The following is a 12,110-nucleotide window of genomic DNA, read 5'->3' on the forward strand; positions in this document are numbered from 1 at the left end:
AAGAATTCTTGCCTCTTCCCACAATAACCGTGATGCACACAAATATCTTTGATACTTCAGATAACCTGGTTCTATCCTAGGGACACTGAGAGTAGATCAACAAGCTTCATTTCTACTGAATCCTGTGACGTTAGCACATACATTTTCATTTACAGGTCACAGAGAAATAAAATGGCTGTTTTCCCTTTTTAAAACAGAAAAATCATGGCACAGGATATTTTAATAGAATTATTTGCCCAAAATCAAACTCCAGGACAGAGACAAAAACTGGTAGAGAAATATATGTTTCTAAGTTCCATAAGGCAAAAAACCCCATGTTTTCCATGTCCCTTCACATCATTTCTCACTTCAGGAAAAAGATGTTAATTCTATCATATGATAAACCTGCCAGCTGTGGAAGCTAATCTTAAAGTTTACTGATAACAAAATGGTCCCAAGAGGGAAATGAACACTCTCAGTGGAACAGCATTTGTCAGTGTTATAAGTAGAGATGTCTGTTTCCCTGGAGATAAACTTGTGAAGAGAGGAAGAAACCTTTTTAAATGAGAACATAGCATCCTTAACCTGCATTTGTTTATATAAGGCAGGAATAGGTTGCCTTTTTTTTTTCCTTTGATAGCACATATTGTTTGTGTCAAATAAATCTTTATAAGGCTTTCATCAATCTAAAGTTCATTTTTTGCTCATACTGAATAAGAATTTATGTCATAGGGTGCTAGACGAGGATTAGATTTCGTTCCTATTTTTCAGACTGGATTGATTTCCGCTTTTGTTTAAGTGGACTTGTTCTTGCATAGGCTTTATAATACCCTTACAAATATTGCAATCATTCATATTAATGTAATAAAGATTTTTTGATAAATCTGAAGCAGCACTATCGGGCCTTTTTCTGTCTCACCCTGACTAAATGCTTCATACTTACATCTAAAATTTAAAGTTAATTGCTTTTACCATATGGCATAGGGGAAGTGACCTTCCCCCATGGGAAAAAAAAACCCACACCAAACTGTAAGTCTCCACCAGTAGAATACCACTTCTGAAGAAGTAATATTACCAGTCCCTTCACCTTCTCTCTCATGATCACCAAAGAAAACTTAAAAATGCTACTATAAATTTTGTTTAGTAATTTACAAAGCTTTGCTTCAGTTTTAAAGATGGAGGAACATTTTGTTTTATTTGAACTTTACTGTCCAAAACTTTACTGTCCAAAACACTCATATAGACCTTTCCCTATTTATCAGAAGGAAACAAATGCTTGCAATTGTCAGTAAGAGGTCCTCAGAGTTACCATTGCTGTAGCTATCTTCAGGATTTCCCACAAAAAATAAAAACCAAACAAATAAACATACAAAAAACAACCCCCAAAAAAAACCAGAACAACCCCAAGCAAAATAACAAAACAAAACAAAAAACACAAAAAAACCCCACCAAAACCAACAAACAAACCGCCCCAAAAACCCACCAAAACTCAAAAAAATCCAAACCAAAACAAACCAACATACAGACAAAACCAACAAATAAACAAACAAAGCATGTAATACTGTGTGGTGGAAGATTAATTCAGGTGTTGGGGTTTTTTTTCCATTAAATCCTCCACAGGAAATCATCCCCCTCACTGTCTTCAAACTCTGTAGTTGATGAAAAGCTGTCTTGTGCACCCCACACATGCTGGCTTTACATTTGCATCATGATTCCCACTACACCCGGTGTTTCTGGAAATCCTGGACTCATTTTAACTAGTCTTCTGGAACTGATCTGTACACACATTGGTCATAACTGTGCAGTACATTTAGGAAATCCTAGATTAATGTAACAGCTACAGAAATCCTGCTTGGACTAAGTTTGCAAAATAGTAAAAAGATGTGAGATGAAGTTCATTTATAAAATAGCTTTACACAGGGCAAGTTACCACAGCGTTACCATAGCTCTGTGAATCCATACAAATACCTGCCAAAAGTATGTCATCTTGTTAGGCAAATTCCTGCTTCAAAACATTTTTCTTCTCTAACTTGAATTTATCCATTCTTCATGTTATATGTCCTTTGCTTTTCACATTGCTTGAGAATCTCTTCTCAACAGGCTTGATGAAGTCACAAGCTGGTGACACTTTGTCTCATTTTGTCTTTAATGCATTGTAAAGGAATGTCCACTTATCTCAGATCACCACCAGCCATGTACATGTGATACAGGGAGAAGGAAAAAAAGGGTAATTGGATGGCAGAGATTCTGTTCTGCTACAGTTGTAGTAGCTCAATATGTCCCCCATAGTATAGCATCTGCTATACCATGACAAGAAAAACATAAAATGCCAATTTGCAATGTGGCTAAAAATGAATCCGCAGGAGGAGATGTTCAGCTCTTTTCTATTGTGTATTTAATAGTCTAGATATAGTAAACATAATTTTCTAACTTTTAAATGGCAAAACAAAAGGTTGCAGTAGAACTTTTCCCCTTTCCTCACTAGTTGTGAAATCAATACCTTGGCTTTTATAAATCATCCATTTCCGTGTTTGATTACACCTTAATCAGATGACTCTTGTTTTCATGATTAGCTTGAATTTAAGAATTTAGAGAAATCTTTGAAATCATCAGAAATCAGTTATATTATCTAACTTTGCTATCAAAGAGTTAAGGATCAAATTTGAGCTAACAGTTTGGGCTCTGATGAAGCAGTAGAGAAAAGCCTCTGGAGTATAATTCATTATGAATAATGAGTCATTATAGATAATGAATCATTATCCATAGCACTATTTTAGATGTTAGAGATGCTTTAACATATTAGGATTTAAAATGCGAAGAAAATTGCACACATCTGGACATGCAGCCAAGCAGGGACACTGTCCTTGCTCCTTGCCTTAACAAGCAAACCAGCAGTGGTGGGAAACCAGATTAGTATATGATGCATGCACCAGACCTTTTTAGTACAGTCATGGTCTGCATTGATGTGACTTACAGACCTGGCCTTGTTCCTCTACACAGGCTTCAAACTCATCATCACTTTCTTCTATTCTATTTCTATTCTTAAATCATCAATACTCACTGCTGCTGTATTTCATGACTATTAACTATCTTTTAATAACCACAGGAGAGGAAAAGTTATTAACTTGTCTCCTAAATCTCTGCATCTGATCAGAACAGATGTATATGGGCCAGTCTGAAGACAGAATCATGGGAATGGGCATTTCTGGAAAGTATCTGATGGAGAGAATTTCATCATACTCATCGACATTTTAACCTTACAGAATTATCCTGGAATAATTACAAGCTATTTAACACACTTGCAAGGCTGGAGGGCATAAATTGGAAGGTTTTATCTAGCCTCAAATGCACAGGCATGCAGAGGTTTTCAATATATATTATGATATGTATTTGAAGGCACAGCCTGAAAGAGTGATGCATGGTAAAGAGCAATAGTGAGGAGAGGAGCTGAAATTATAGGAGAAGGTAAAGTATTTCAGAAAAGCACATCAATTTGTACCAGCCACATAGAAAAAATGTAACCTATGCATTCTTATTTAAGAGACTGCTGAAAAACTAGAAGCTCAGATCCATGGAAAAGGTATTTTAAAATCCATATTCTTATTTCCACCTCACACCTTGCCTGAAATAAACATCTTCTTCGGATGAATATATGGGGTAGAGGGAAAAAGTCCAAAAGTACTTCTAAAAGTTTTTTTCAATATATTTTTATTCCCAGTGAAACTTGTGAACAACCAATTCAATAATGCTTGTCCAAAATAACACACTGTTGAAATCAACTCTTATAATCTCTTCTAGATGCACATGTAAAACTATATTTTCTTCAAGGTGAGCAAACCTACACTAATGATCATCACAGTCACTTCATCTTAGATGAATTAGAAGTTTAATTGCAGTATTTCTGAAATTAAATTATTTTTTTTCTCCTGCTCTTCTAAGATTTACCAAAAATACTCAACAGATTATTTCAAAAAGTGAGAAATCTTATCCTTGAACTCATTTGAATCTTGAACAAAGTTACTCATAGGAGCTGAATGTGAGCAGGGTTATAACAAACAAGAAAACTATATCCCCATAGATGTCTCTTGAGACCAAAATAGAAATGGATTATAATGTTTGCAAGATTTAACAATTATACATATTACATTAAACTCATATTAATGTTAGAGATATTCTGCTGCTGTTCTGTTTTTGAATAAGATATGGATCATTTGAAAAGATGAAAATATGTGCATAAGCTAGCTTTTATGGTGGATTTTATGAATTTTCTAGAACAGTCACACCATTTTATTTTTTCACATCCTCACTCAGATATATTTCATGTCACTCTCACACAAGTCACAGAGGAGAAATAGGTATGTTTTTTATTTCAGGTGTAAAATTCATACCTCACTTGTAAGTTATGCAAGGAACATAAGCTTCATTAAACAGAACTACAAGTTGTCTGCAAACAGTGATTTGCAGTACTTTACTTTGAAATCATTACATCTACATAGCTAATGTTACTCTGTCTCCTTGAAAAGTTTCACTTGCTACCTCATGAGGAAAAAATTGAGTTATTTTTTAAAATATATTTCCTAATCACCCAGAGAGGAGATTTTCCTCTGTATTCATCATGTTATACACATTTAATTTCTGTAGGGAACATGAAAGTAATTTTTTTTTTTAAATTAATTAAATGGAATTTAAATGACATTTTCTAATAATCTCACAGCAGCTAAATGAGAGAACTTTCATTGTTTATAACAGAATCATAGTATCCTTTAGTTGGAAGAAAGCTTTGAGATCATCAAGTCCAATCATTAACCCAACACTGCCAGGTCACCACTAAACCATGTCCTTAAGCACCACTTCTACACACCTTTTAAATACCCCCAGAAATGATGAGGCTATCACTTCTCTGGGCAGGCTGATTCCATGGTTTACACCATTTCTGTGAAGAAATCTTTCCTAATATCCAGCCTAAACCTCCTCTCTTTTTTTCTTAGATGTATGTACTATTAAAAAAATTCCACCCATGGGTTCTATTCAGCAAAACCAGTTTTCTTCTATGACAATAGAATGAAAGTATTTCTGTCATTGATTTTACTGGAAGTAGGGCTGAAGGTCATATAAGCAGTAAGGGGTAACAAGCATGGAACCCTTATGGTGCCAAATAAAGTGCACCTGTAAACCTATCTCATTCATAAAATAGCACTTACTTAGTACTGCACTGTATCAGCATAAATTATTTCTACTCTGGACCTGTGCTGTGAACCATGATCTAGTTAGATGTTTCTACTCTCTACAGGGTAGTTGGTCTAGATGACCTTTAAAAGTCCCTTCCATTTGAAAGCATTCCATGATTCTGTGATTTACAAACCACTTGCCTGGCCATGGTGGCTGATATGAAAGCAGCAATCATGACAGAATTATATTCCTTATAAAAAGAGATGCTAAGTGTAAACTCGTTAGGTTTGAGCTTTAAAGCTCAATGAAAAACAAGACAAAATCTCCAGAAAGTCACTCAAGAAAGAGTGTAATTTTGAATATCTAAGTAAAGTGTGCAATTAGAGGGAAAATGTAAGAACAGATAAATGGGAGGGAGAGGGAAGACAAAATATTTTTATTTTTACTACTTTTAATACATATAAAGAGCTTTCAAACTATAACAAAATAAGTAGCTAAGGGTGTGGAAGGAATATCATAAGCAGCAGAGGTAAAAACAGCAAGTTTTATTAGTGTATCATAGACAGAAATTTCTATTTATTCTTCATACTTAGAATTGAATGAGTTGAAGTACTTGGGAAGTTCTTTAAATTTTCTAATTAAAAACTATGTAAAGTAACTTTTAATAGGAAGTAAACTTTATAAATGGCACCCTTACAAGCCTCACAGCAGAGTCCTCAAATCAAACCTATGGGCATCAAACCCTGAAATCAGTTAGCAAGGAAATAATTTAAGATTATTAATAAGCAAGCTATCAAGTTTCTGTGATGATATAGTATGGGAAAGAAAAGAGCTCATATAATCACCACCCATCATATGATCCACAATCATCTATAAAATGGAAAATATGTATGTGATTGGAGTGCTGAAGAAAAAGAGATCCATCTGTTTTGTTTACTAAGGAAGGTTTCTTGATTTCCATACAAGTATTCCTTCCATGGGGAACACTGATAAAGCACTATTTTGCAAGTATTTGTCAGGTATTGTAGGGACTATGACTTAGAGATGAATATACAAACACTCAAAGTATCTTTCGTCACGTTAAATAATCAGTGTAGCAAACTGATAAGGGAAACGATTAACTCTCTGATGTATTCAAATAAATAGTGGATACTATATGGGACTACATGTGGCTTTGTGAAGGTAATTTTGTTAATAGACTTAATGAAATCTAGTGATTTGGGACATTCAGAATATAAGATTGGAGAAATCTGAATTCATGAGCCTACTATAATTCGAAGCATCTTCTCTGGAAGTTTGAGTAGAAATGCATTAACTTACAGCCTGATTTCAAGTGGCTGAATAGCTAGAGCTTTACCCACAATTGTTTAGCATCTCTTTGTTGTGTCTCAGATTGGACACCCTGAAATACTGAGGAAAGATGATGTTTCAGTGCAACTTCATATAGTTACACAGTAAGTTAGAAAATGATAACGGAAATTAATAGAAGCTTTGAATTTGAATCTATGCTATAAAGTATTTTTCCCTAACTGCCATAAGATCTAACTGTGTTTATACCTAAACTTAAACTTGAAAGAGATTTAAATAAATGCAAAATAAAAAATACTCTTATGAAAAATTATCAGCATGTAACAGTTACCTTTTCTTCTATGATGTCCACCAACCTTCTTTTGCAGTACATGAAGCAGTCTAGTTTTTGTCTCACAATCAGGTATTTTATAACTACAGAGATGTTTTTTCCTTTTCTTCATCCTTAAGTATCTGCCATACTTTGATAAATATATGTCTGTACCAAAAAGGCCAGTGGGTGCATACTAATGAGTGTCTGGGCTGAAAAGAAAATTGAATTAATGTAAACACTGTCTAATCCATTTCTTCTCGCAGTATGGATGTAAATTACACTGTTTCCACATGGATCTGTGTGGAATAACAAGCTACAGTGAAAAGTCTTCCACTCCTGTGAGGAGGCATGTAATGCTTGAGTCAGAAGTAGTAGTGACATTAATACATGCTTCTTATACAGTTTTGTAACTTAAATATTGCAAGAGAAAAGATCTCTAAACCTTTGGTCATTTCAGTTTGTCCAGAGCAGACTGGCACTGAAAGCCCCAATTTAGATGGACATTATCACATGCTGTTCTCCAGAACTGCAGTTTCAAGTGAAGGAAAATTGGGATTTGATTCAATTCGCTAAATTGATCTGAGTTTTGAAGTTATTATTTTCTTTTGCCTGTCAAATGGAAATGTTCAGATGTAAAGCATAGAGTGCTAGAGAAACTCAAGAGAGGGTATTTCAAATGATTTACTTGATCTCAATAAAAACTGGTCTTCCCTTGTGGGTGAAAAAGACACATTCCAAATAGCAAACTTCCTACAGGAAGTGAGATATATCAAGCTTTATATAAACCTTAATTGTGGTTATATTATATTGCTGCTTAGATTATTAAGTTTTTTAACTACTAGAAAACAGATTCTATATTCTCAATAGTGTAAGAGTGCTAACAGTTATTTTACTATATATTTCAGCCCTGTTCCAACAATCTCTTGGAGGAAAGTTAATGGTCACAATCCAAGTAAAGCCCGCCTGAGAAAATCCCAAGCTGTGCTTGAAATACCGAATGTGCAGCTAGAGGATGCAGGAGTGTATGAATGTAAGGCTGAAAATTCTCGTGGAAGAAATGTCTTCAGAGGACAGCTACAAGTGTACAGTAAGTGTACCTGTATACAGCATTATCCATCAATGCTTTCTCCACGTTTAAGGCTTTAACTGGAAGGATGCTGTGATGGTTTAAAACTGTCTTTTTAATTTTTCTCTACAAAGTTCAAGCAGAGAAAGTGAAAGAATATAAATGAGTCACTATTGGGTGTAAGAAGGCAAAATAATGATTGTTCTAAACACTTCTGTTGGATGGATAGAAATGTTTAAGAACCACTACTCAAAACAAGGTTGAGGAGCTTGGGCAGTTCACAACTTGCTGGGCTGTCTGTCTGCTGCTGCTTCTTTTCTGGCTGAAGATAACACACTGACTTTGAGCTAAGTCTAACAGCCTCTCTGCTTCTTAACTCTCTGCCTTCTGCCAGGGAGTCTGCAGGGGGAGAGAGGGAAAGGCCCCTGTGGGAGGAAGCAAAGGGAGCTCGGTTGTGCTTTTCTGTTGATTGTAGATATTTCTAAATGTTGTGATTAGTGTATATTTGTACATATTCATTACATTTCATCATAGATTGTAGATTTGCTTGTAAATACAGCTTTCATTTGCTTCCAGACTGAGCTAGCCTGGTTATTGTCAGTAGGGGGGATTTCAGCTCTCACACTGTTACAGATGCCAGCCAAGGTCCATTAGATTTTCTTCTGAAATAAAATTAGTATTAAGCTACGTATTTTTATTCCTTAGCAATTCATTAAATTTTGAAATATAGATAGTTGACTCCCTCAAAGAACTGGCTTAATGTCAATTTCATGTTTGATGTTTATGGATTTTTATTTTTAAAAGTATCACTGTAATTTTAAAGTTTTTTTTTTCCTCCTGATATTATATAAAACAGTGACATGCAACACACACGATGTGTCTGTCAGAAAACAATATTATACATATCACAGGATTTTTACCCCAGTTTTGTTAATATTTTACCTTTGCCACACCTAGGTGCTGAATTTTGTCAAATTCATTGTACAGGAAACAAAGCTGGAAAAGTGGTTTTGCATTTGTAGAAAACTTTCAGTTGAGGCAAACACAACCTCTGAAAGTCCTGATTTTCAGAAAACGTTAAACATTTTTCCTGCAAGGTTGGTCTTTCCAAAAAAAAGTATCATGCAACACACTGAAAAGAAAAAAAAAAAAAAAAAACAACCTGAAATTAAAAATATTTAATAACACCACAGTTTAAACCCATCTGGCAGCTAAACCACACACAGCCTCCTATTCATTCCTTGTGGGCCGGGGGAAAGAATCAGAAGGGTAAAAGTAAGAAAATTCACGGATTGAGAAAAAGATGGTTTAATAGATAAAGCAAAAACCATTCATACAAGTAAAACAAAACATGGAATTCATTCATTATTTCCTACTGTCAATCATCTTCAGGAAAGCAGGTCTGCATCATGCATGACACTCACTCGGGAAGTCAAACACCACCATTCTGAATAATGTCCCCTCCTTCCTTGGTCCTCCCCATTGCTATGACATCATACGTTATGAGATACCCCTTGGGTCAATTAGGTGTCAGCTGATGTGAGGAAGAAGAAGAGGCCTTGATGTTGTGTAAGCACTGCTGAGCAGTAACTAAAACATCCCTGTGCTGTAGAAACAGCACAAATCTAAAACATAGCCACATACAAGCTACTATGAAGAAAACTAACTCTACCCCAGCCAAAATCAACACAAGTATCCCAGTATCACAGTATATCCGAGGTTGGAAGGGACCTCAAGAGATCATCAGGACCAACCCCCTGCCAGAGCAGGATCACTTAGGGTAGTCCGCACAGGAATGCATCCAGGTGGGTTTTGAAAGTCTACAGAGAAGGAGACTCCACAGTCTCCCTGGTGAGCCTGTTCCAATGCTCTGTCACCCTCACTGTAAGGAATTTCCTCCCCATGTTGAGGTGAAATTTTCTGTGTTCAAGTTTGAACTCATTGTTCCTTGTCTTATCACTGTGAACCACTGAAAAGAGCCTGGCCACCTCCACTCGACACCCACCCCTCAGATATTTATTGACATTGATCAGATCCCCTCTCAGTCTTCTCTTCTCAAGACTAAACAGTCCCAGGGATCTCAGTCTCTCTTCATAGGGGAGATGCTCAAGTCCCCTAATCATCCTCGTGGCTCTCCGTTGGATTGTCTCCAGCAGTTCTCTGTCTCTCCTGAACTAGGGAGCCCAAAACTGGACACAGTATTACAGGTGTGGTCTCAGCAGGGCAGAGTAGAGAGGTAGAAGAACTTCCCTAGACCTGCTGGACACACCTTTCTTGATACATCCCAGGATTCCATTGGCTCTCTTGGCCACAAGAGCACATTGTTGTTCCATGGAGAACTTGTTGTCCACCAGCACTCCAAGGTCTTTCAATTTTCTATAATATTGTTGCTGCATTCTAAAGGCTAGAAATGAAAGCCTGTACAAGACATGTCTTGAATACTTAAAAGCCAAAGTTTTCTTTACAATGAATATATGCTTGAGTCCAACCTACTTCTTATTAATTAAGGCTGTATCACTTGCTGTAATTCTGTGAATCCTACAAGCTTAAATACTTATCAAAAAAGGTCTGCTGCAGATCATGTAAAAAGTTTCAGACTCTGAATGGTTTTATGTCTTCAAATACCACAGTGAATGGAATTCCAGCTGCTTCAATTTAGACACTTCCCCAGGCTAATAGGTACCTTTAAGAAGCAGTTTCTCCTGTTAATCAATTTTCTTTCTTGTTTCTTGATTTCAGCCTATGGCTCCTAGTGCTTTCACCCCATTATTAACTATAGGCAGTTCTCTGTCTTTGCTAAACACTTTCATCAAATAACCATAGACTGGCTTCTCATATTTAGTTTATTTTCCATGTGTGTCAATATTTCCAGTCCATAATAACTTTCCCTGTCTCCTCCAGCTTTCCAATCTCTTTATCTTAGCTGCCTTGTTTTTAGTGAGCATCAGGATATCTCTGGATGATGCTTCTCCCTTTTCTCTCCTTTCATTCTTATCCATCTAGAGCCAAGGGAAGTCTTTTTGTCTTCAGTATTTTTTGGGGGGTTTTGCTGAAAAAAAAAAAGGTAATGTCAAAGATAGTAGTTTATACCTTTCATTTTGGACGTGCCATCCATGCTACAGTTGCAGCAAAAATTTTACAAGGCATCTACCAAAACACAGCAGTCAAATCCCAGAAAATATTTGGTGCCTCTTACTGTGCCAATATTTCTCCATTATTACAAATTCTTGCTGCCAATTGCATCCAAGTACAGAAGCTCCTGCTACATCAACATTTTTTTAAATAGTGTTTCTTAAAATGTCTGAAACTCAGAAAAAAAACAAACCTATAACATGTACTCCAGCTTATACACTTAACAGTTGTTTTCTAGAACTGTGAAACTACTATGTGCCAAAGCACTTTACAAAGGTGTTTCAATTATCTCTGCCTTCCTTTTTTCAGACTTGAAGAAACAGAAAAGGTGCTCTTCAAGAGAGAAGCTAGGATGTTGGAAAATGAATTTTTTTCTCAAGAGCACCCTGCAGACCTGTGGCATAAAATCACAGCAAACACAATGTAGCATTCCACGCAACTCTGTCTCTATGGTTGGACACATTTTTGTTGTGAGCAGATATAAAGATGGTACTCACATCGAAACATTTTCTCCATCAGTTTTGTTTTACACAGTCCAGATAGAAACACAACATTCTCCAATACTGTCAAAATTATATTTTCTTAGAGTCACTCCCTTTATGGACAGTGCACAATTTGTGCTAATCAGCATTTTTTGCAATAATATTAGAATGACTTCTTCTATATTACACAAAAGAAGGTCCACTTCAGATTGCCTTATTCCTCTGATTAACAGATACTATATTATTAAGTTTCTCTAAAGTCTATCATTATACATTTGATTGTCAAATGTCAAAACCAGATCTGAGTCAGAGTGAAACCTGTCTGCATTAGCAGGAAACGAGGTCAGAACATGTTAACAGGTTCCAGGAGACTGGCACCAACCTTCAGTACAGCAGAACAAGAAGCACAAGCTGTTACCCTGCCCCTACAAGTACCTTCTCGTGGCTTGAGATTAAATACTCCCCAGTGAGCCTCTTGCAGCCTTCAGTACTCCTGAAGACAGCATTAGTGTCTCAGTGGCATACAAACCTTGACAACCCTGGCAAGAAGGTTTGGGTAAGAAGGTTTGTAGCAGTAGTTCAGCCAAATACTACTCTGCAAAATTGTCAGCTTCCTTTAATGAGAGTTGATCTGGCAGGACTTTAGGGCATTACATGAAAT

The 12,110-nt window shown here is 36.2% G+C and overlaps 1 protein-coding gene across 1 annotated transcript in view; it reads left to right on the forward strand.

Moving 5' to 3' along the window:
* Positions 1–12,110, forward strand: part of CNTN5 (contactin 5) — a 265,100-nt gene that overhangs the window by 114,052 nt on the left and 138,938 nt on the right. Inside the window, exon 8 of the mRNA XM_054389935.1 lies at positions 7,675–7,856. Coding sequence (XP_054245910.1) covers positions 7,675–7,856 — 182 coding nt within the window. The remainder of the gene's footprint in view (positions 1–7,674; positions 7,857–12,110) is intronic.

The sequence above is a fragment of the Indicator indicator genome, chromosome 1, assembly GCF_027791375.1.
Source record: "Indicator indicator isolate 239-I01 chromosome 1, UM_Iind_1.1, whole genome shotgun sequence".
Lineage (NCBI taxonomy): Eukaryota > Metazoa > Chordata > Aves > Piciformes > Indicatoridae > Indicator > Indicator indicator.